Here is a 25,815-nt window from a genome sequence, read left to right as displayed (position 1 = left end):
ATACAGACAGTGTGAGGACTCAGTCCTAAGGAGGGAGTCAAAATGAGGTGTTGTGCCTCCTCTTCCTCACACATAGAATCAGAGCGGAGGAGACTGTTAGGGACCATTTAATTCAATCCTCTCATTTTGCAGGAGGGAACTGAGGCCCAGAATGATGGAGCAACTTGTCCAAGACCATGGGGTGCAATCAGGAATCAACCCAAGTCCTTGAATCTTGATGCCAGAGCTCTTTCTACTTCCCCATCAGCACCCAAGGGGAGCCTATCCTGTGGACCCCTACTTGGAGCAGGCAGTGGGGTCTGGTCACTGGAGATGCCCACAGCTTCCCATGGAGGGTCAGGCCAGCTTGGGAAGGGAGTCCTGTAGCACAGACAGGGCCAGCCCTCTCCGTCTTTACAGCCCTCGCTTTATGACAAATGACAGTGTGTGACTCCGGGGAGATCGGTGATATTTGGGAATGTCGTAAGCTAAGGTCATTCTACTTTGTCAAGAGCCCATAATGGAAGGTAAGCTGGCCTCAAAGTGAAGATACTTCTTTGGCGCAGGCGGGCAGCTCCCGGCAGTCTCGGGAGTTACGTGAGCGTCTCAGATAAAGAATGACTCAGAGTTGGCTCAGAGGTCATCTAGTCTGTTTCCCTCCACCAAACAGAATGACCCCCAAGTCCTCCCCACGGGGAGGTGGTCTCAGCAACACCACATCCCCTCAGCAGAGAAGTGTCACCCACTGCTTCTGGCCCTCCCATCCTTGTTTGCTCCTGAAGCTAATGTGGGAAGCAGGAGAGGGTGGGGGCCAGAAGCTCAAGCTGCTCTCGGAAGGATGCTGAGTTAGAACAAGCCATTCCACGCCGAAGCAGACTGATGGTGCAGCTGTCAGAGTGCACACTACGGGTCATCAGGAAAGCTGCAAGGCGACTCAGTAATTTAGCAAGATAATTCATGTTCCAGGAATGCAGCCTGTTTTCTTAAGCAGCCACTCACTCACCCAACCCCAGTGGTGAGGGATGGCAGCCCCATCCTCCAAGCACTCAACAGAGCCACACTGTGGGCCAAGCTAGGCCCTGGGACAGGGCTTAATGGGTCCCAGAGAAGGGACTGACTCCCATCTGTGCTTCTGCCTTTCACCAGGGCCACAGGAACTAACTCTGATAAAAATAACAAACTGGGGGAGTTGGAAGGCAGCATTGGTTCCCACCTCCTTGTTACACAGTCAGGGTCTAGAGGAAGGGGGTGCAATAATGGCTGAGTAGCTCCTGGTGAGCAACCCTCCTGCAAACAACTATACCATCTGGGGAAAATATAAAAAACTACTTGAAGAACTATCTTCTCACTAGGGAGATAACAAAAGAAAGCAGATACTGGAGAGAGTGGAAGCTTGGAAGAAAGGAACAGAAGTAGGCAAGCTTCGCTTGAGCACAGGCCCTACCCAACACTACTCTGGGTGGCTAAAATTTGCATAGAAAACTTGGAGCCTTACTGGTTTGAAGAACCACAGGAGAAACCCTGTGGCTAGAAAGTGAAGAGGGAAATCCCAGAAAGGAGAGAGGCACAGAGAAGGAACCCCAAATTCTTTGTAAAATCTCTGCCCAACCTTCTAGCCCTGGAATTATGCAGGTGCGGGACAGAACCAGAGCAGCCCAGCTAAGGCTAAAAGTTCTAAACTTTCAAAGTTTTGAATTTGAATTCAGTCAGTCTAACTGGCTTGACTAACAAACAGACAACAACAACAACAAAAATCAATACTCTCTAGAGGAATGTAATAGAATTCAGTCTCTCCAATGTATCATTCATAATGCCCAAGATACAATCTGAAATTACTAGACATGAAGAAACCACAAAATGTTGCCTATACTCCAGAGAAAAGGCAATCAATGAAGACCCACCCTGAGATAATTAGCATACAAAAATGTTAAAGCAACAATTATAGCTATGCTCAATGTCTCACAGCAAGTTATTAGCAAAACCTTAAAGAAAACCAGTACATTGGCTTCTCAGCAAAGAGAAAAGTCACTCCATCCACGTTGACCACCATGATCCTTGCATAAATCCCAGCAGGGACTGGTACATCAGGAGAAGCAAAAGAGAAATGCTGAATCCTAGATGTTCAGCAATTAGGAAATGGGCCCACTAAGTGGCCTCTTCCTATTCCCTTAATTATCTTTTATCTGCTAGTTTTTCACCCCTCAAATAATAATGCCACCTCACAGGTCTAATACTTCACTCTTTTCTCCACTTTCCCCTGTACTTCCCAAAGTGTTTTCACATCCTTGACCTCACTGGACCCTGTGAGGTAGGTAGGGCAAGGATTATCATATGTATTTGATGAGTACTTTGAGAACCCCCACATAAAGTGATTTGCAAAACATATCCTCTCTTCCTACTTCTTCCTCTCTCCCCTGGTGACATGAGTGTCAATGGTTTGCAGGAGGGCTGTGGACAACAAGTCAAGGATTATCAAGTGCAGTTGTTCATGTTGAGCACTGCCCAAGGACAGCATGGCCAAGGTGCTGATAAGTTGAAGAAATCTAGCCTGTGCTCTGCTCTCTAAGCTGGATGTGCTGGCAGGGGGCTGCATCTGCTCTAAGAGGGGGCCATCTGTGCCATTTTGAAAGTATTATGTCCCCCCAAACACCATTATCTTTGATGCAATCTTCTGTGGGCAGGTGTATTAGTGTTGATTAGATTGTAATTCTTTGATTGAGTGTTTCCATGGAGCTGCAACCCACCCAACTGTGGGTGATAACTCTGGCTGGATAATTTCCATGGAGGCCTGGCCCCGCCCATTCAGCTTGGGCCTTGATTAGTTTGCTGGAGCCCTATAAAAGCTCAGACAGAAGGAGCAAGTTTGCTACAGCCAAGAGGAACACTTTGGAGAACACACAGTGCTGAGACAGACATTTTGCAGACGGCTGTTGGAAGCTGATGCAAACGTTTTGGAGAACACCATTTTGAAATGCAACCTGGGAGCAAGCAGACGCCAGCCACGTGCCTTCCCACCTAACAGAGGTTTTCCGGATGCCATTGGCCATCCTCCAGGGAAGGAACCTGACTGTTGGTGTGTTACCTGGGACACATTATGGCCTTAAGACTGTAATTGTAACCAAATAAAACCCCTTTATGAAAGCTGATCCATTTCTGGTGTTTTGCGAAAAGGCAGCATTAGCAAACCAGAACTCCGTCTTACGTTGGATCTTCCCCTGAAGCAGAGGCGGAGATAAGGATTCGAGGACAAGCAGGTTATTTTGGAGCTGATCCCAGGAAACACTGGTAGGGGAGTGGAAAAGTGAGAAAGGGAAGTAAAGGCAGCCAATCCAGGGTGTGTTACCTAGAGGTCACTATTATGGGAAATGGGGGCTCCATCTCACTGGGGACTGCTGGGAAATGATGTAGAACATACCTCAAAGTTGTCCTCTTGACCCTAAAGGTGAGGAAGCTGGGGTATTTACCCACCAACTCCCCATCTGGCAATGGTTGAGGATGCCTCTGAGGGTGTTAGCTCTCCCAGCACTCTGGCCTGCCTGCCCCCACTCTCCTCTGGCCAAGAAAAAAAGTCCTCAGCACTGCACCACAGGTGCTCAGGGTGAGAGTTCCAAGAGGATAGGGGAGGTGGACCAGCAACATCTGCTACAGGGGCCTCTTTCTAACTTGCACAGAGGCTCTGCGTGGGCCAGCTGCAGCCCTGACAGCTGTCATCAGAGGGAGGTACTCACCGGTGCCTGGTGCACTTGAACCAGTTGAGAATGTCTGTGCAGCGCGTGTAGTAGATCTGGTCGAAGGGGTGTGCGTACGATTCCTGGACAGTCACGGCATAGCTGAGAATAAGACAGAGGTCAAAGGGCATGGTCAGCACTGCGGAGACTTAGCTGAAATTCACCCTCCCTGGGGGAGCTGGGTCTGCACCCTGAGTCCTGGCCCCACAGCCAAGTGTTTAGGGCGGGCTCCAAACTCCCCTACTATCCTCCTCCTGCCCTCAGAGTGGGGGCAAACAGGGCACCCAGCCTCCCTCGCCACAGGCTGGATCTAGAGCATGCCCCTTACTGCCCTTTGATCGAGCTCATTTTCTGAAACTCTATTTCATGTGTTCGTGTAATGGAGAACAAATAAAGGAGGGCGTAGATTTATTCTTCGTGGCTCTGGAAGGCAGAGCCAACAACTTTAAAAATACTTGATGCTTGTTCAGATCTTTACGGTTCTCAAAACACGTGCACAGAAGTTGATTCTTGGAGCAACTCTATGAATTAGGGGGTCCCATTTTATAGGGGAAGAAACTACAGCTCAGAGAGAGGGGGCTTGCCAGGTCACACAGCTGGTACCAGTAAATGCTAATATTGATTGAGTGTCCTGTGTTAAGTGCTTTACAAATACCATCCCTTTTAATCCTCACACATTCTTGTAAGGTAGGTAAAAATCGTTATCCTCATTTCACAGATGGGGAAACTGAGCATCAATCAGAGAGGATAAGTGAGTTCCGCAAGATCACCCCGTTACCTTCTACTTTGTTCTGCCTCTGGTAATTCTTGGGGGTACCTCGAGGACATGCCCCTAGACCTCCTGAAATAACTTCCTTGTTACCCTGCCTGTTAGCTGCAAACCTGAAGCAATGGGTGGAAGCCACAGGGAAGCAAATCTCAGCTTAACCAAAATAAACCTTTTTAGCTGCCCGCCCCTCGCAGGGCGGCATTCGGAGCCAGGATGCTAAAGCAAGGATGCGTATTTCCTGTGCAGGCTGGAGAGAAGACCTCAGCTGAGATTTCAGGAATTAATTTTTATGAAGGTTGATTTATTCAGTGTTTTCCCCGGAAGGCTCACTGGCCTGAGCCAGATGGCCAGGTCCAGGCTATAAAAGCCCGTCTGTTTCGCCTGAGGAAACTCTGCTGGTTTACTTGCAAGGGGGCCGAGCAGCCCAGCAACCCAGGTGGGTCCATCGCAGCCTCTCTGTGCCTGAAAGGTCAAAGGTCTAGAATCAAGGAGGCCAGGAGCCGTCAGCTATGCCCAGGGACCCCGGGTGGCGGGAAATTCTATTTCTTTGAAGCACTGAGGACGTAAGGAGGGCTATTGGGAGACAACCCTCAATGAGCACCCACAGCCACACACATGTATGCAGACTGGCCCAAATCCCCGGTTTATCTCCAGGCCTGGGGAAACTGAGGCACCTCGACACCTACCCCCTGCTTTCCGACTCTGAAATTCCATGACCCTAGGCCCCAACATGCCTACACACCTACACATCTGGAGTCCAAACACGTGGGGTCAGGTTTGAACCCTGCTGCTTGCTAGCAACACGTCCTTAGTCCTTAGACATGTCACCAACTCCTCTAAGCCTGTTTCCTTCCCTGTGAAGCTGTGAGAAATATTACCAAGGACTTCATGCAGTTATGGTGAGGACTAAAGGAAGGCAACAACAGTGTCTACCTCTCAGGGGTGGAGGCAAGATAAAGCGAGATAACATACGCAAAATGCTCAACACAATGCTGGGTACACAGTAAGTGCTTAATAGATGTTGGCCATCATTAGTAAATCATGGGCACTGATCTCACCTCCCATGCCAGGCACCAAGGACTGTTTTCTCCCCAGCCATGGTTGGGGGGAGAGAGAGCAAGACCTGCCTCCGAACAGAAACCCCCACTCCCACCCTCGTTAAGGACTCAGGGGTCTGGGCACCCTTTCCCACACTGATGGGGAGAGGGGATGCTCAGAGGAAAGGCAAAGCCCAACAGACGGGGCTGGGGGGGTGTGTCACACAGGATACACCCAGCTCTGCAGGGGTGCCCTGGACACAGCAAATCTGGCAACGAGTCCTTGTACCAGCTCCAAGTCTCCGACCTGAAGTGCGTGTCCCTGGTTTCATGGCTGGGTGGTTTAAAGTTGGTCATTTGCCAACATGCTAATGAGGGGCCAGATGAATTTCAAAGAGCTGGGCTTTACTAGCCAGGGGAGGTCTTTACTCTAGGTTTTATGGTAGAGGGGCATAATTAACAAGGAGCCCGTCAGAAGCACTTAGTCCAGCTGGGAAATTCTCCATAAGAGGTCCCTGGAGCCCAGGCTGCTTTTCTGTAATGCCACACAGACTGGATCCATCCACATGTAACATGCAACGGAGCTCAGCCAGAAAGTCTGCTCTTGGTGAGCTGGAAAAGGAGGTGCCCTAGTATCAACAGGCATCGCCTCCAGGGCCTCCTCTCTGGGGGCTGGAGAAACCCTGAGGGTCACCAGACCTCATGTGAGCTGTTCGGCTCCCTCCCTGTCCTGCCCTCCAAGCTGTGACCTTGGATAGCCTAATGGACATGAAATGCCGGCTGGCTTCAGACTTGGCTCAGAATAATTCACATTCCAAATTTATTCATGTGGGGCAGGTTAAGAAAATTAGAGAGTTTAATTTGGGCTTGAAATGATCCACCGGTGCCAATGGGATTCAGGGAAGAGGGAAGTCAGGGTGGTCCTTACAATCAGGAAAGGCTTTCTGGAAGAGCTGCTGGGGAGGGCAGCTGTGAGCAGAGGGGAAGGAGGTCTTCCAGGGCTGGGGTAATGCACACACCACAGCAGGAGCAACTGGTCAGAAGGAGGAGAGGGGTTTGCTAACCAAAACGAGTAACCATGCTCCTCTGACCCACTGGGAAATAAAGATCTAAACTCACCAAAACCAGAAGGGGAAAGGGGCCTGAGTAACCTCAGAATCGCAGGGAAAGCTTTTGAAAACACAGATTCCTAGGCTCTACCCAGACCTACTGAAGCAGAGTCTCGGGGGACTGGACACAGGAGACCCCAGTGTTGGTAAGCACCCTCTAGTGTGTCTGATGTGCACTGAAGTCTGTGAGAGCTGGTTCCTGCAAAGCCAGAGTTGTCAACAACAGAAGACAATAATCGAGCTTTATGGTCCTCAAAGCACTTTCATGAAATTGTTGCCCGTGGTCCTCCAACAAGCCTGAGAGCAAACGTCATCATTCTACCCACTTTGGAGAGGTGGGAAGTAGGCTCAGAGTGGCTCAGAGAATCCCCCAAGGTCGTACCGCTAGCAGGTGGAAAAATCCAGACTGGAATGAGCCAAGGTTTTCTCCCCACACATCTTGTGTTCTTCCCACGTCACTGTAAAGGGGCACATGGCAGCATTGCCTTCTGCCCCAGCCTTGACTTTAGTCAAGATCACTGGAGATCAAGCCCAGAGTGGGCACCGTCCCTCGGCCTCCCCAGCCACCACTCAGCAACTCCCTCCTGGCCCACAAGTGTCCAGGCAAACCGGACCCAGTCCTGCTCGGATGAGGTGCCTTTCCCTGCCACAGGGCTGGACTTTGACCCTTGCAGGGTACACTGGGCGTGAAGCCTGGGCAGCCTGCCTCTCCTTTCCTCCTCTGCCATCTGCTCCCCACATCGGGCCTTCATCTTAATTTTATTCATTTGATTTATTAACATCTAAGTGGCAGAGTCGTCTTGGTCAGCACAGCCAATCAATTCCAGGGTTTAATTCGGTTTTTCCTGATTGGGTCTCTGGTCACTGTCTCCCTGCTCACCAAAATCAATACTTTAACCTTGGGCTTCAAAGTCAGGATGACTGCAGGACTGGGCCAGGGCCCCAGGACTTAGTGCTGCAGCCAGAAGGCTCTTCCGCCCTGCCCCCTCTGCTGCACTCCTTGGGACAGCTCCCACACCACCACCACCAGATTGGGAGCAGCTGGGCCACTCACCCACCCCCCTCAGGGCGGGCTGCTGGCGGCCCCACACATCCAAGCTGCAAAGGCATCCTGGGATCCCAGACCAGCACGTCTGGGATCAGAGGCCACCCACCCCCTCCTCTCCCTGCACCCGCCTGGCCTGCTCTGGCTGTGGACAAGCCGTGGAGCCCCTCTGGACCTCTGTTTTCTGGTCTGTAAAATGGCAGGGAAATGCCAGTGCAGGGAGGGGCGTGACAGCACATTGTCAACTACTGGACCGTCTACCCTACCCCCTCCACCCTGACCTCCGGGGCAGGGTCTCGGACAGCACCCACACCATTTGGGCCTGTCCTTCAGCTTAAGCACCGTCCCCCCAACCGGACCGCAGGCCCCTCATGGACAGTCGTGCCCCAGCGGTGAGTGCCAAGCCCAGGCGAGGCCCATGGGGAGCCCCGGCCGACTGTGACCCGCATCTTACCTCTCCCAGTGACTGCACACGTTGGGGTCCTCAGGGTTCAGGGAGAGGGTGGGGTGCAGGAAGAAGAAAACAAGCACTGCCGTCGTCGGGAGCGCCATCCCGGGCCCTGGGTGGGAGAACAAAGGAGGCAGTGTCATCACTCAGGTCGCTTTCCCAGGCATCTGATGAGCGCTGAGACTCCTCAGGAGGCAGCAGAACAGTCTCGCTAAGCAGACTGAGTCTCCCACCACCATCGCGTAGTGAGCATCTGAGATTTTACACTTGCAAACTTTGACTAACACGGCAACAATTCACCGACTCTGAGTCAGAGCACAGCAGGAAGCCTGAGTCAGGGGAAAGTTGACATTCTGGGCCAGGGGATCCTAAAGTTCTGAAATCAGTCACTGACACTGAGAGTGAGGCAGGGCACTGCACGTCATCCCCACCACGGGTGAAAAGCTTAAGGTAGCAGCTTGCAGAGTTTGATCCCAGTCCCGGAAATTACAGCCTGTGGCAGGTGTGAAGGAGCTACATGGACGGCCAACCCCTCGGGTTCTCTAAAGTGAGGATCAGGCTCCCCGCAGAGGGGCAGTGTAGCTGAAATGGCCCCAGGCGCTCCTTCCTGTCTTGGCACTCCAGGACCCCAGCCTTCGAGAACTTCCAGTCCAAGGGCTCCCACCGGGTGGGCCACCAGCCTTGGGGGGCATAGGGATCCCCAGAACCACCTCGGGTGGGGGACTGGAAATTCAAATGAATCATGAGCATCATCGTTTGAATGAACACTGTGACTCAGAAAGACAGTCCTTATTCATGTGTGCATAGATGCTATCGTGGTTTATTTTAAAACTTTACTGCATCCAGAGTAGCTCTTCTTCTCAATCCATGATACTAAAAAAGGCAACTTCTAATAGCTGGGGGTGGGGGTAGTATATAAAATATTTTGACATTGCAAAGGGGTCCCCAGGCTTGAAATGGCTGGGGATCTAGTCTATTTGCCCTGAGTTTACAGATGAGGAAGCACTTGCCCTATTTAGGGAAGCAAAGAAGAATGGCATGTATTTGCACATACCCCCGTTTGTACCCAGAGGGAAGTTAAATGGAGCTCCTTTCTTCGTGAAAGGTCCCCACCCCCAATAATTTCCTTATTAAACTCTTTCCTGGCACCTCCTCCAAAGATAAACAAATTGTCACAAATTCTGTATGACTGTGGGGGTCCAAATTAATGACTAATGAGGTTTTTTCCTCTATTTGAGATCTAGAACTAATCTGGCTAAATGCATTCTGGAAATTGGTTAGGAACAGAAGAGTGATTCTGGTGTTTCTGCACAATTTGCAGAGTCCAGGCATACGCAAACCACAGCCGCTCGTATATCACCCACCCCACCCGCCCCATCCCCAGTCCCCAGAGACCCAATCGGTACCACAATGGAGGGCCCTGCACAAACCGAAAGCCATACACTTGGGCTGCAGAAGAGCTCAGCGATCATTTCAACCCATTCTCCCCAGAGAGGGGAGACAAAGAGTTTGCCCAGAGATTTGGGGGGACAGTCAAAAGTAAAAGGGGCATCTGCTTCTGGGTGGAGATTGGGCTGATGAGGTAAGGGATAGAGAAATAACAAATGGACCCAGGGCTCTGGAATTCACTGGGACTGCAGAGAGGGCCTTGCCCTGGTTCTCTCTTGGCCCCGACTCACTCCTTTGACTGTTCCCGTTTTCCCCAGTATTCTCCCAAGAGGACCCCTTACAGCACCTTCAAACTTACAAAGCTTAGAATATCAAACGATGAGGCCACTGGACATGAGAAGAGCCGAAATTGTTCCTCTGGCCCTTTTCAATCCATGGTGTTGGGAGAGGCGGGGGGAGGGAGGTAACTTAGATCACTGCCATCGTGGGGGACAGCTTTTAAAATCCTCATGAAAACCTTCTTCTCTGAGTCAGGTCTGGACCAGGCAGTTTACCTGCCTCCCACTGACAATGAAATACACAGAAACCAGGGAACAGAGGGGGTGATGGGTATTTGGGTGGGCACACAGGAAGTAGAGAAGGCTGGGGAGCCACGAGTGTGCAGCCAGCCAGGGTGACATCAGGTTGACGATCCAAGACCCTGGTGCCACATGCCCCTCTCTCCAAGAGCGTGATGGCAATAAGGGTTGTACAACGGGTGGCTGCCCCAAGATCCACACACCTGGAGCAGCCCAGTCACCAGTGATCAGGGAGTTCCCCGTCCAAGGCAGGCCGTGCCCTTGTCAGTCGCTGTGTGGTAGGGGACAGAGAGTGTCCAGCCTCAGGGTGGAAGAGATGACTCCTCATGGATCCACTCGGCCCTCAGATTTTTTCTATGAACCTGGCCTGCTCTAAAAGGTGCAAGCTTATCACCCACCCTCCCTCCCCTGAACTTTTCGCCTGCTATTCTCACCTCTGAGACTTGTGCCCACTGCCTGCAAGAATGTCCTTTTCCTCTGGCTCTGTGTACCCAAATCTCATGCACTCAAGGTCCAGCTCGGGTCTCAGGCCCTGTTGCCCCCTCCCCACCCACCCCACACACACCCACACACAGATTTTGGCAAAGCATGTTGACACTGACTGAGCCAAGCACTTCACACTCTTGTAGCTCATGGCCTGCTCCACCCATCTTGCCCTGACGCCTTCTGGGGCGTGTTCCTATCATCTTTCTGATGTGGGGTTGATCCCAGACTGCCCTCTCAGGAAGTGCTTTCTGACAAAGCACTCATCTCGTTAACTTGAATGGGACTTCCTGGGCTCTCAGAGGACGACTGATCCCAAAGACATATGCTCATGAGATGACTGAGGAAAAATCAATCCCCCACAGTGGTTATTAGCCGACTCCATTTGGAGTGGCAGAGGTTAACGCATAGGGCACCGTCTGATTTAGGGCATTAATAAGTAAATGAGAAAATGCCCCAGGTTTCACTTCAGGGAAAGAAAACATGTAAATAGATCAGCTGGTCCCCTTCCCTCTTGTCCATGCTCCCTGCATATTAAGGGGCAGAGGAAGACAAGTGAAGTTCTCAAAGCAAAGAAATTGTATTTCCTTGACTGGGGGTATGGGTATACTTAAAACTGATGGACTGGGCAGGGGGATGGAAAGGGAGAGAAGGTGGCCAGGAGGCAAGCTTCTCACATGTGCTGGCTCAGTGTAATCAGTTCTTGCACCTGTCATGGCCAAAACCAATCAACCGAGCACCCCAGGAGAGCCCATCTTCCCTGCCCTGGGAGGTGCAGTGAGGGACCCCAAGAAATAACACACCATCAGCCCCAGTCTATTTGAGGAGACTCAAGGCACCAAGTGATTAAGCCCAACTGGGGGACCTGCAGAAGACTCTGTGGAGTGGATGGGACTTCGGATGGAGGGAATATGGAAAGGAGGAGGGCAAAGAAGGGCATCTCAGGGGCAGGCACAGCATAAGCCAAAGCACAGAGGCAGGACCATGCAGGTGTGTTAGAGAGATGAGGCGGCAGAGCAATCCATGGCAGAGCAGTCGTGGGCCTTGTGGGAAACTATGGAAGGCATTTTCCAAAACTGATCCATGAGATATTGTTAGAAATCTTTCAAACAAAAGGTTCCATGTGCAAACAAGTTCAGAGAATGCTGCGTGCTGTGTCCTTATCGGGAATATTCAGTACATCTGAGCATACCTTAGGCTCTGACAGGATCCCAAGTAAAGAGACCTGTTATACTTTATTTCATTCAATGTTTCCCAAACTTATTCCCCCATGGAATACTTTTTGGTGACATGGCTCTAGAGCAGAGTTCCTCAGGGTACCCGTTTGGGAAACTGCTCCCTTCCATCACGGTCACGTCTGAAGGATGCCTGATCCGTGTCAGTCTAGGTCCTAAGAGGTTTTACTCATTTGTTTAGTCTAATACTTGAGGGCTTATTCTGTGCTGGGCATGTGGAGTTAAAGAGAATCAGTCACTGGGCACCTCAAAAGACGATGACGCCCTAGAAACAGACCCCTCCTCCTAGCCTGGGCTTCTCTTCTGGCCCTGGTCAGCCCTGCAGGCTGAGCAGACCTTCGTCACAGTGGCATCCCGGAGGCCCCTGCCTTCTGCCTGGGGCCCTGCCAGCGCCCGCACCTGTAGAGGCCAGCCCCTCTCCCTGGTGGCAGCACAAACCTGGCCAGACACCAGCTGCTCACATTAGCCAACACGCATAGAACTGGGGCAGAGGGCAGACAGACAGACAGATGGCCTCTGCCCCGGGATCAGTTGTTATGACCTCACGGTCCATCTGTGCGAAATCCTCCCCCACCTGCTTCGCTTCCACCACCTGCCTAGTCCTCCTGACTGTGTCTAAATCTTGGACACTGAGCCTGGTCTGTGTACCTGGAACCTACCCTCTGTCCATCCAGTCTCTTCCAGTGAGCCCCTCCTTCTTGACAAATTTGCCTTGGCAGCAGTGGTGGCAGTGGCCAGACACTATTTTGTGGGCCCTGGGAGGTTTCCACTCATACGACCTGGGGATCAATTGGTAGTTGCTGCTTAGAACGCTATGCTGAGAAATTGGGGTTCAGTGGAAAGCATGCCCTGATTGTCTAGGAATGCCTGCCATGGGCTTTGGATGGGAAAGGGACAGCACAGGTGATGTGCATTTGTCATCCCTGTCCTGCATTGCTGAACAGGTATCACTAACATTGGAAATTGCTCCTCTCCTAGATGAACCACCTAGATGTGGCCTCAGCTCTTCCCTCTGGACTTTGGAACGCCCACATGGTTGCCCTTCCTCCATCCCTCGCCCCTAGAACAAACACTTCATGTGGCCTGGGGGCTCCAGTCTACTTTGTTCACTCCCCAGCACCCAGATCATTGCCTGCACATAGTGGGGACTCGATACATTAGTGTCGACTGGTTGTTGACACTACAGTCGACCTCCTCCTCCATCCCAAGCCTCAGGAGCAGCCACACGCTCATGTCTGGCCTGACGGAGGTCACCAAATACCCGTCCAGACAGCAGGTTGCACGGCACAGGGCATTCTGTGCTGGGTTAACAGTGCACTGCAGAGATACCCATCTGCTGGTGTCAGATACAGCAAGCACCCGTGACATCCTGAAAGCGATTCAAAAACCCCTGTCTGGGTCACCTTTCAGCACCAAGGTACGTCTGTCCCAGGAAGCAGCACAAGGAGGGCACTGAAGCCCAGTCAATAGCTCAAGCTGCAACTGGAGACTTGCTGGTGTTCCAAGCGCCGAATGAAAAGACGCTTTCAGGCTCAGGACGCAGCAGAAGCAAAATCCAAGCTGGGACTTATAAAGCAAATGCCTCACATTCCTCCCAGCACGTGGGTGCAGAGAGAGAGATTGCTATCTTCTATTTATAGAAGATACGCACGCGTGCACGCACACACACGCTCTTTTTTCTGAATAAAACACAAAAGCCAAGTTTGCACTTGACGGGGCAAATGCCAAGGTTATCCTATCCAGTCTGGCAGACCTTTCCCCACCACGCTCTCAAGCTGGCTCCCAGTCCCCAAGCCCCTCTCTGTTTACCAGCCTTGCCAGAGGTCTGATTAGTGTGAGATAAAAAGAGACTCTGCGATCAGCCCTCAAAATTAAGAGGCTCCCTCCTTTGCCTTGATGAAACCCCTGCCCTTCAGCAATCCCACCAGAGGCTGGGTTTACGTTGAATACTTTCTAATCTCCCTGTACTTTAAAAAAAGTTTCAAAAAATAAATCCACAGATCTTAATCTCGAAAAGAGTGATTCCCTGACTGCAGGAGCACCGCAGAAATTCCCAGGACCAACGTGGAGGCCCTGCCAGGTGCCTGCCCCACTGGGATAAATCAGGGGGGATTGGAGTCAACTCCTATGACATGTTAAACATCCTCCTCTGAGTCTGGCCTCCCCTACCCTGATAAATTCTGCTTTCTCCTTGCCCAGGAAGCCTCGGGCTACAAATCCTGAGAATGGCACATCAGTGGCCTGCAGAGCCCATAAATCAGAGCCAGAAGACTGTCCTGTCCCCTGCACCCTCCAGGCCTGCAGAGAGCAAGTGGCCATGACATCAGTCAGGCACGGAGAGAAATCACAGGCTATCCCCGAGACAGAGGGTGGGTGGCACAGGGAGCACCATCCCCCCTTCCCTGTCATGCTCAGCCTCTGCATTCCAGGCCTTCAGCCCCTCCCTATTCTTGAGCGAGCAGCAGCTGCACCCCCAGCCTCCAGCCCCTCTGAAGATGAAGGGCATAAACTTATCTGTGTTCTTATGCAGTTCCATTTCTCACAAGGCAATTATCTCCATCTTTCCATTTCTTTGCAAATCAGGGCCCACTCAGCTGCCCTAGTCAACCCCAAAGCCCGCCCGGACCCCCCACCTGGCCCACCCCAGGCCTGCCCTTCTTCCCTCTCCCACCCACACGCGGGACTGTGGGCTTCTCAAAACTGTGGGAGTCCCCCATGCCCGAAGTCTCAAAAGACAAATCCAGGGCCACACTGTCCCACAGGGATTAGTCCCCATTTCTGCTCACTCCCCAAAAAACATTTCTCAGACTTCAAGATGCAACCCACAAGTGCCCGGATGGGAAGAGAGCACTGAGGAATGGGGTCCTAGGGAATTGGTACCATCCTTGGAATATCACGTCCCCCAATGAGCTGAGAGGTGAGAACAATGGGCTAGGGAGCAAGCCGCGTGGTGGCGTGGTATCAAAACTGGCAGCAGGACAAAACCCAGAGCTTCAACTGTCCAATGCCTCGACCCACAGGTGGGGAAACCATCCCCTGAAAGAGCACGTGACTCACCAAGGTCTCATGACAAGTCGGCCACGGGGCTCCAGGATGGGAATGGTGGAGTGAGACTGGCCTGGGATGAATCCTGACTCAGCCTTACTGGCTACATAACTTGGATAAAATCACTTACCTCTCTGGGCCTGAGTGTTTCATATCTATAACATTAGGTAAGACCCACTGCATAGAGCTGTGAGGAAATTAAATGAGATAGCAGGTAAAGAGGTTGGCCCAGGGACTGGCACAAAGGAGGCATCCAGTAAAATGTTAGTTCCCTCCCAACTCTAATTCAGACTTCTAGAATTTCAAAGGAGTTGGGGGGTTGGGAGAGCTACTGATGGAAAACTCCTCTGCTGGAAAATCTAGACTTGGCTGTATTTATTTAGTGATCCCGGGATCAGTCTTAACGGTACAATTATCAAGACAGAGCTCATCTTTCATCCATCCATTCAACAAACATTTATTGAACACTTGCCAGTCACTGTGGACACAAAGACAACTAAGGCAGGGCCCTGCCCCCAAACCCCCAAACCTCTCCTGGTGGGTGTGTGGGAACAGCCATGCAAGGGCAGTGAACCCAGGATGTGGGTTAATTCAAAGCCCCGAAATCTTTCCCCAGCAGGAAGCCTTGGGCAAGTGTGATGGGAAATCAGAGACCTCTGCAGGGATCGAGGCTTAACACCCTGCACGTCCCCCACACTTTGAGTTTGGCCCATCTCCATCTCAGTGGCCTCTGAGTCCACTCTCCAACAGGGCTGTCTCCTCTGTAGGGAGAGAGGCCGGTTCGCAATTCTGTTCACCTCCCAGCTTCATCCGTCAGGGGCTCAGGGCAGCCCCACGTCCCTCTCCAGTGGGATCTGAGTTCAGTTCAGGGGCAGCTCAGCTTTCCACCCACCCCGTTATTTCCCTCTGTCCCCCAAATCACTGATTTGCTGTGTGACCCTAGAAAGATTGCTTTCCCACTCTGGGCTTCATTCTCTTCTTGTGCCCAGGGATGTTCAGAATACATCATTTTTAAGGGCCTTTCCAGTGCTACAAGTCCACCTGCGACAGATTTCTCCCTTCCCTGCCCTCATGTTCTTCCCTCCCTTCCCTCTTCCTGCTCAGCCTTGTCCATCTCCCAGAAGCAAGGAGATAAAACAGAGGAGGCAGAAGAATCGGACTCTGGTCGTGGCTCCTGGAAAACTCATTTAACTGCTCTGAGCCTCATTTTCCTCTTTTACAAAGTAGGAACAATCAGAAAACGACAGCTAATTGTTAAAGTTAAGGGGATAAGCAGGTGCTGCCTTGCATACTGTGGCCCAGTACTGGAAACGCAGGCATCTGTATCACAGAGACAGTCGGGGCCCTGAGTCCCTGCCCACCTCTCCGTCCAGTCCTCAGCACCCCTCTGAAGGCCGGCCTCTCGAGCTGGGGGTTATCTCGTGCTGAATCCCAGCCCAGCGCCCACACCGGGACAGGCCTCTGCCCCCATCACACATCAGGAGCTGAACAGGAGGGTCTCAGACTAGGGAAGTCTCTGCAGGTTTCCTTCTGGAGCCTTCCAGACCTAGACTGCAACACTGTGAAGCCAGGCACCACCTGTGTGAACTGCTAGTGGACATGTGCCCTGGAAAGCAGTGCAGTAGTACACATCCGCATGGTTTACGAAACATACTTTAATTCAGCATTTTACTTCTGCAATTTAATTTTAAAAAATTGGGCGGTCCTTACCACAGTGTGGTGCTACCTTATTCACAAATTGTTTGTTGCCCAAATAAACTTTAAAAAATTTTCTTAAAAATTGACCAAGTTTGAAAGATAGGTTCAAGAATGTGTGTTTCAGCATGGAACCAACCTAAATATCCATCAGTGGCGGCCTTGTTAAATAAATTCTACCATGTCTATATAACAAAATATTCTGCAACCATTCGAAATGGTTAATCACGATCATCTTTCCTGAGAGCTGGGAGAGGGAACCCTTATGTGGGACTTGTACTTTCTAAGTTGCGCATTTTGTTATATTGGTGTTTCTTACAATGAACATTATCTCTGTCATCAGAAAAGCAAATATTTTTAACATAATATATGAAAGTTCACTGACATGGACTCAGATGTAGTATTATGTGAAAAACAAAGATTACAAAATAGCATGAACGTTATGATCACGTTTACCTAAAATGTTCCTTGCGTGTGTATATGTGTACTGTATGGGTGAGAGAAAGCAAGCAAGAACAGAAGGATATTTAGAAGGATGTTAAAAATACTAACAAGTATATCTCAGTGATGATATTTTAGGTGATTTGCTTTCTTCTTTATACTTGTCTGTATGTTTACATTTTCTATGATGAAAAGTCTTGTTTTAGTTTGCTAATGCTGCCGTTAAGCAAAATACCAGAAATGGATTGGCTTTTATAAAAGGGGTTTATTTGGTTACAAAGTTATAGTCTTAAGGCCATAAAGTGTCCAAGATAAGTCATCAACAATCGGGTACCTTCACTGGAGGATGGCCAATGGTGTCCGGATAACCTCTGTTGGCTGGGAAGGCACGTGGCTGGTGTCTGCTCTAGAGTTCTGGTTTCAAAATGGCTTTCTCCCAGGACGTTCCTCTCTAGGCTGCAGTTCCTCAAAAATGTCACTCTCAGTTGCTCTTGGGGCGTTTTTCCTCTCTTAGCTTCTCCGGAGCAAAAGTCTGCTTTCAACAGCCATCTTCAAACTGTCTCTCATCTGCAGCTACTCTCTCAGCTCCTGTGCATTCTTCGAAGTGTCGCTCTTAGCTGTAGCAAGCTCACTCCTTCTGTCTGAGCTTATATAGTGCTCCAGTAAACTAATCAAGGCCCATGCTGAATGGGCAGAGCCACACCTCCATGGAAATTATCCAATCAGAGTCATCACTTACACTTGGATGGGACACATCTCCATGAAAACAAAGAATTACAATCTAATCAACACTGATATGTCTGCCCACACAAGATTACATCAAAGATAATGGCGTTCTGGGGGACATAATACATTCAAACCAGCACAAGTCTCAATTAAAAATTCGAGGAAAAAATCCACAATAAAGCCATCTTCATTTTGAAAACATAAAAAGAGGGAGGGCCATTTGGCCAGCTCCTCCACAGCTTACACTCCACCAGCCCAGATTCTCCCCCACTGTTCCTGGGGGTGCATTTTCTCAAAGAGCAGGGATTCAGTGAGGGACCGAGCCCCAAGCCTGCTGGGGCACAGGTCACTTTACAGAGCTTCCTAGGCAGCCCTTGAAGCCGTCAAGCTGGTTGGAAATTGCCATTACACTTTGTGCCCATGCAATGATTAAAAACATCATCCCATTTCGAAGACGCAAGATAATCTTATGATGCAGAAAAATGGACAGATAATGTACGATTTTGTCAGCTCTATTCAGTATAATAAATGATTCAGGTATTCAGATTTTAAAATGAATTTATTGTGGCCTTTTGTCCATGTCACCCATGAATTCTGGCTTACAGCCCGTTTGGGTCGGGCCAGGGGATTTTGCCCACTGCAGGCTCACGTCCCTGAGCCCGCACCCCACACCTCCAGGGGCAACCGACCATGTGACTTTGGGGGGGGGGGTCACGTAACCTCTGGGAGTCCCAGATTCCCGGTCTGCAAAGTAGGAATTGTGATATAACCTGACTCCCAGAGCGAGGAGCTGGAAAGAGAATGATTGTGAGAAGGGTCTGAAAACGGTAAAGCACTGGGTAAAATACTGTCATTCCTGGGTTCAGCACTGTCCTCTTGGGGAGAATGCAGCCCAAATCCTCCTGACAGGGGGGACACACAGAGAGATGAGTATTAGGGTCCCGGCTGATGGGGACGGCCTCCCTGGGGTGGGACAAGCCTGCCAGAAGGAATGGAAAGGGAGTCAAGGTGGGATTTCAATTGAGTCACAGCCCTGCTGACTCACAGTCTAAGCCAGAGATGATTCCAAGACTGGAACCAGAGGCCAACTTGGCTGCACTGCTGTCCTAGGCTGTGTCTGATGACCACCCCCAAAGCCCCATGTGTTTGTGAGAAAATAGCCCCTCTGACCCCTGGTTTCTGAGATGGCCAAGAAGGTCCCTCACCTCCCAGAACCTCTGCACCACATCCTTTCCCAAAGGAAGGAGCCACTGACAGCTTGGGACGAGAACCTGCCCCTCATCTCCCCAGGTTCGGTTCTGCAGCATGGCACACACTCCCAAATCCATTGTGTTCCTGGCCCAATTATTCGTTGTTATTTCGGTATTTCCAGGAAAGTGTTCATTAAAGATAAAAGCACCTGCTTACTGTAAGAGAACATTACACAAAGACCATCATGGAGGCCCGGGAAGAACGTTAATTAATGAAGTGAAACCGAACAAACACACTATAAATGAAAGATCTAAAAAGAAACGTCTGGCATTTAGTGGATTATGATAGAAGGCTGAAACATCATATTTTTAGACCACAGTGGGGTAAAAAAAATAATAGGAGGGAAAAAATTATGGAAGGTGGTGGAGGTAATGATCTATTTCTGGAGCAACTAAAGCCTGTGCTTCCATTAAGAGAATTATAAATCAATTCTGTTTTGTCTGGGGGCATATACGTGTGGTGTGTGCTAAATTAAAAAGCTTAACATGTCAGAACAGTTCCTTTTGAGGGTTCCATGGAATAATGCCAACTGAGGCATTTAGGCCTGGGAGAGATGCAGCAGGTTATGAGGAGGAAAATTAGACGGATTTGAGACATATCATTGAGTTAGACTTAGATAGACCATCCTGGGAACCAATGTCCAGGAGAAAAGGTAGCCCAGCCTCAATGAACTAGAACCTTCCATTAACAGGCATCCTGCCAAAGCAGCTGGTCACCCCCACTGCTGACAGTCAGGCTTGGTTCTCACAGGTGCATTTCCACCCCAAAGCCAGTGATTTGTTTTCTCTCTCCTAAAAGGCTGTTTTTCCAGGGCTAGCTTCTGTACTGATAATTTATTCAGTTCAATTTCCCTCCTTTACACCCACTTCTGAACAGGCAGAAGGTCTTCAGGAAGGATGACCCTGAAGTCATGCAAAATACAAATAAATCCAGGGAGATCTGATCACATTCATCCTAATTCACTTACCAAGGCAGGAAAAGAAAAGAGCACAGTTGCAAATGGGTTTCGGTAATAGGCATGACAGAAACGCTCTCTTCTGCTTAACTTCCAACTCAAAAGGAAACTCAGAAACTTGGACAGCCCATTCCTCAAGGCAAAACGGAGGAGGGCAGTTTCCGTCTCTCTGACTCCGGCTTCTCCCTGTCGCTTTCTGTCCTTTCCCCAGGCAGGCCTAGCCCACAAGGAACTAACCTTCAATATGCTGACTCACCGACATGCAGGAACCAGGAAGCTGGTGCCAAGGCTAATCCATGCTTCCCCAACGTTTTTATTCTAAATTTACCACAGCACATACAGAGACTCAATGGGGTAGGACGAACAGGAGGAGGCCAGAAGTTTGCACGGTGGGCTTCTGACACATACATTTGGCTATGTGAAGAGGGAGAAAAAAAAAAGAGAAAAGGGAAAAGGGAGGGAAGGGAGTGGGGCAGGTAGGAACCCAGCCAGCAGGCTTGTGAGAGCCGGCACGGTGGGCCTGCGCCTGCACAGCCAGCTAGAAAACATGGCTGAAATCTGAGCTCACGTGGGCACTGGGTACAAACGGCAAATGCCGTGTCTTGGGAGCACCTGAGAATACTCTAATATCCCTTGCGGATTAGAAGCTGGACACAGACTGAGTCTGATGGTGAACATTCCATTCATCAGTTACCGTATGTCTTATGGAGTGCCAGGGGAAAGACAGAAATGAATGGTTCCCGAGGGCCTGCCCTGTATGGGGCACTGTGGTTGGCACCTGGCCAATCTCGTTCGGTCCCCACAGCAACTCTGTGAAGTAGGTGTTATGATCTCCCTTTCCAGGTGATGAAACCAAAGCTCCTGGCTTGGAAGTAGATGGACTGAATTTGAACTCAGGACCACCTGCTTGTCCATCGCCACACTCACTTCTCTGACATTCAGTCTCAGAGGCCTGTGTGCTGTGTGTGTGTGTGTCCGTGTGTGTGTGCATGCACGCACCATGCAGTGTGTTGGGGTGGGGATGGGGTCACCTCTTTGGATCAAAGCTTCTTCCATGGTCACTAGATTTGGGCAGAGGAGGGCAAGGGTGGTACGCTGCTATGAGAGGACTGGTTTAGAACTCAGAACATGGGCTTGAGTTAACTCTGTGACCTCGGGCAAGTGACTTGCCTTCTTGGTGTTTCAGTGTCATCTACTAAATGAGGGGGAGCCTCTCTCAGCCAGGGTCCCTCATCTGAATCATAGAACACAGAAAACTGAGTGGCTATTATCTCAGTTCTCCCAAGGATGAGAGATGCACGGAAGAGTCAATCCCTTACATAGAGTGGACACGACATCCTTCCTCTTAGGGCCCTTCTCTTTCAAATGCAGCTGAGAAAGTACTGGTCTCTAAGGTTCCTTTTGGTGCCAAGCTGGGGAGAGACGTGGGTAGGCTGAGTGCCTCAGCTTCAGGAACTAGGCAGGGTGACATTCCTGAGTGCACCCAAGGCTGCAGGTGAGGACGCCAGACCTTCTGGGCCAGGTGATTTTACGTCTCAAGGCCCTCTGTGTTTGTTTCCCTTGTGTCATCCCTTAGCCTAACCACCTTATTTAAAGTGCCAGTCTGGCCTCAGCTTGTACTTTGAAGACTCAAGAAAGAGGTCGGGGATAGGCCTTTAAAGGGGATAAGTCCTACTCCTCTCTCCTCACTCTTAGGGCAAGCATGGGGGGTGGGAGTAAGTGACTGGGAAGCAATATTTGGTGAGAGATTTGAATGGGAAAGGTGAACCTGAGGATGGAGAGTTAGCCCCTGACCCCCTGCACCTCCCCTGCTTTCAGAGGATGTAGAGTCTATTTTATTACATAAGGGCCCAGTTTCCCCAGGATACACAGCAGTGGTTGTGCCAAAGGAATGAGCAGGGACCCACCACGTTCTGAAGATGCTTACCACCAGAAAATAGTCTGATGCCTTAAAAAGTGAGATGAACCCTCCCAGCGCTGTCTAACTTCCAGCCCTGTTCGTGGAGCCTCTGGGACATTGGGATGCAGCCCCAGGCCACTGGGAAGGAGCAGTGAGATGTGGAATTGCGCATTCATCGCTTCCACTTCAGTGTGGCTCTCAAGAAACATCTGGCTCAGCAGTAGCCACAGCAACATCTCTGCATCAAAAAGGACATATCTAGACAGAGCAGGCACATCCCAGGCTCTGGATCATTCCACAAAGTGGAGACGAGGATACAATCACCCCGAGGGAGGAAGGCAGAGGAGACATTTATTTCAAATCAATTTCACCCACGGTGGAGCAATCACTAAAGCCAAATGCTAGTGCTGTGCATATATGTGTTGCGGCGTATAAATGTGGGAAGAGCGAGTGAGCGCGGCTGCAGCGGCGAGGGGCTGTGAGGCGGCAGAAGCTGCTGATGAAGCTGCCCATGGGCTATGGCAGGCATCTGAGCCGAGCACCCAGCCAAGGACCGGGAGAAACAGGCCAGGGATGGAGAAGCCCAGACCCGGTCTCGTCCCAGCTCTGGCAATGATGAGCTGATGACCCTGAATGACCCACTGCACCTCTCTGGGCTCCTTCCTGTGAAGCAGGAGTTATACTCACGTCTCAGGAGGGTGGTCTTGCATGAGGAAAGGACATGGGTTTGAAGGCCTGATTTGGGGTTTTCCAGCAGCACCAACCAGCCATGGGTACACTGGAAGACTCTGAACAGACTCTTTGGGCCTCGGTTTCCCCATTTGTAAAAGGAGGTAGACTGACAGTCCTGTAATTTTAGAGCCAAATTTGGACCCCAGCTAAGGTTCCGTGAAGTTCTAAAGAGCTCCACAGTGAATTCCCTCGCAACGAGAGCAAATGTGAAGGAGGAGGGGCTCCCATCCCATGCCCCTCAGCCACTGGCACCGCGCTGGAGTCAATGAAGATTTGATGAACTAACCAACAATTGGGTCAATGAATTAACGAACAAGTACCCATTTTTACATGAGGCAGCTGAAGAGGAAAGGAAAAGAGACTTGCCCAAGGCCGCACAGTATATAACAGACAGAGCTGACCCCAAATTCAGGTCTTCAGACCCCATATCCAGCGCTCATCCACTCCATCAGGCCACTGAGAAAGGAGAGGGAGGCCCTTCAGCAGCCTCCTTGGGGGTGGGGAAGGCCGAGGCAGCCTGGGGCCAGGGGGTGGCGAGATCCCCCTAGGGGCATGTCGGACACTGGGCACCTCCATTCTATGGGCCCCTCGGTCAGCCCCAATGTCTGCTGCCTTTCCAGCCCATTCACCAAATCCTTGTTGTCCCTAGGGGGCCTTCTGATCCTTGATGCAGAGAAAGGGACCACCCAGGGGCTGGCCAGGGTCTCTCTGCCTTCTCATTCAGCCTTTCCTGCAACTGTCTATTTTCCTCCTCCAAAGATGCACACAGCAGAGGCAACTAACTAGAGAGACAAAATGGGGTGCTACAGGAAAACTTCCTGGAATTTAACTTTCTGCTGCTCAGAAGCCTCTGCTGGGAAGTTGGAGCCTGTCCCACTCTCTTCTCTTTGCTCTGCTTTCCTGAGCCCTCAAACTATTTTTACCCCCTCCCTCTTCCCAGGACTGATAGAGCAGTTTCCAGAGTCTCCCCAATCTTAATCTCTCCCTCACCTTCTTGTGGGCTTTTTTTACAAGTGTGTCCTCATGTATCATCTCATTTGATCCTAGCAGAGCCTGTTACAAATGAGGACCCCAAGGTGGGGCTCAGGAAGGTGAGGAGGGGCCCAAAGCTTCAGTGGCCAAGTGTGGACCAGGAGCCCAAGGTCCATTGGCGGCAGGCAATAGGCACCTTCACCCTTTCCTCGGACACATCCTCCATCCTGTGGAGCTGCAAAGGCAGAAATCAAGGAGAGCTCCCCATCAGAGAGCTCAGGGCCAGGGCTGAGGTTCCCCAGTGGGGGTCACTGCTTGGGGCAGGACCTCTAGCTTCCTGCTCCTAACACATCCACACACTAAGCTCATGACACCCACCCTGGCTGCACATTAGAATCACCTAAGGGACATCCAAAACTTATTGATGCTTGGGCAGTTATTCCAGGCCAACTAGACCTAAATTTCTGTGGATAGAGCTTGGGCATCGATATTTTTTAAAGCTCCCCCAGCGATTCCAATGTGCAGCCACCCACTAGGAGCTCCCTCCGGGCAGGGGCTGGGTCCCCCACGTAGAGGACAGCCTCCAGAGGGAGTGAGCCTTGCCCTTTCTTGGTATCTTTCTCCCCTCTCACCCCAGAGCACAGGTCCCCGCGCGGGAACCTTCTCACCAATGTCCTGGTTCTGCCCTGGGATGGTGGCACTTCCCCCCTCATCAGAGTATCCCTGGAGTGGCAGGAACAGGGACCCACTAAGCCATTAGTGACATTACCTGCCACCTCCAAGCAGCCAGCCAGGCACAGGTGAAAGGAGAGGGCAAAGTTGCCCCAACAGGAAGGCCCCACCAACCCCTCCCCACAAGCACATTTCTGCGGCAACAGCACAGGCAGAGGGGCCTGGAGCTCCCTGGGCTCCCATCAACTCCATTCTGGGCCTAGCCATTGACCATAAAGGAGCAAACATGTACCAGCCCCGACCACAGGCAGGTGCCCAGGACCATGGCCGGTCCCATCTGTGGGGACAACCCTGTCCATTCCTCCCTCCATCTATCTACCTATTCAACCATCATTTACTGAGCTCCTCTGATGTGCCAGGCACTGAGGATGCAGCCATGAGCAAAGCAGACTCAGTTTCTCCCCCACAGAGCTTACCCATGCAGGAGGTACCACAAGCCCCAATGCACAGATGAGGAGACTGAGGCTCAAAGAGTGATCCCTGGGCAGTGGCTGAGCCAGAATTCAAACCCCATGTCTGCCAGCACCCAGAGCCCTGCTGAATAACCCCCCACATTCCTTTTGCCCAATCTCTTCAAGGAGGCTGGAGCTGAGAGCAGGCCCGGGTCCAGCAGCCCCAAGGTCTCCCACAACTGGCTGTCTCGCCCTTCCCCCCACTCCTCCTCTAATGAAAACCCTGAGAGCTACAATAAAATCCACCTTAATAAACGCTCGTTGGAAATATGCTAATGGAGAGGAAGCGGATATCATAGACCCTGACATCCCAAAGGGAAAAGGAGACAAAAAAAATTTCAACATTGAGGTTTGTCTTATTTCAAACCCACTTTCAAAGTGGCCATAAATCTTCTGCGTGGCATGACATAACAGTAGCTGCCAGCGGCTCAGGCATTAACGATTACCAGTTGCCAGGTGCCGAGCAGGATGCATTAGAATTTTGATTCCCTCTTCCATTGAGAAAGAGGGAAGGTGCCAAGCAGGCCCACCGTGTAGGGGTGAGCCCCATACCCCCTGCCCACCTGGTGGCCCTGGGGCAGAGCTGGTGGCTGTAAAAGACTGTGGAATGTGCCAGAATGGGCGCAGCTCAGGAGCCAGCCAGGCCTGCCTTGAACCCCAGCTCCCCTAGGTATGTGGCTCTGGAACAAATTCCTGCTTCCTATCTGTGAAATGGGGAATGAGTCTGCCGTGCTGCGTTCCTGGAGGGACCGTGTGCAGGAGGCAGCCAGTTCGTGGTTTAGTGGTTAAGAAGATGCACTCTGGACTCAGAGCTGGTCTGAATCAAGAAAACAGCTCTGCTAATTACGAGCTGAGTGATGTGGGACAAATTAGTTAATCTTCCAGAGGCTGTTTCCTCATCTGCAAATGGAGATGATAATTGTATCCATTGTGAAATGTAAATGAGATAATTATACACAGTATCTGGCACATTGCAAGAACTCAACAGATCTAGCTGCTCTCACTATTGGGCATGCAGTAAGCAGTAATTGCTGCTTTTACTGCCTGCTTCCTTCATTTCCCCAAATCCCTCTTCATTGCCACTGCATTACTATAAACATTCCTGGGCATTGTC

The 25,815-nt window shown here is 50.9% G+C and overlaps 1 protein-coding gene across 2 annotated transcripts in view; it reads right to left on the bottom strand.

Annotated features, from left to right (window-relative positions):
• MEGF11 (multiple EGF like domains 11) overlaps nt 1-25,815 on the bottom strand; it is a 356,197-nt gene that overhangs the window by 236,558 nt on the left and 93,824 nt on the right. For both annotated transcript variants that reach the window (XM_037833634.1, XM_037833633.1), the window contains exons 2-3: nt 8,122-8,227; nt 3,708-3,809 (exon numbers count right to left, since the gene is read on the bottom strand). In XM_037833634.1, the coding sequence (XP_037689562.1) occupies nt 3,708-3,809; nt 8,122-8,219 (200 nt within the window). In that variant the 5' untranslated portion in view covers nt 8,220-8,227. The remainder of the gene's footprint in view (nt 1-3,707; nt 3,810-8,121; nt 8,228-25,815) is intronic.

The sequence above is a fragment of the Choloepus didactylus genome, chromosome 4 (genome assembly GCF_015220235.1).
Source record: "Choloepus didactylus isolate mChoDid1 chromosome 4, mChoDid1.pri, whole genome shotgun sequence".
Taxonomy (NCBI): domain Eukaryota; kingdom Metazoa; phylum Chordata; class Mammalia; order Pilosa; family Megalonychidae; genus Choloepus; species Choloepus didactylus.
This window is presented reverse-complemented; position numbering and strand designations above follow the sequence as displayed.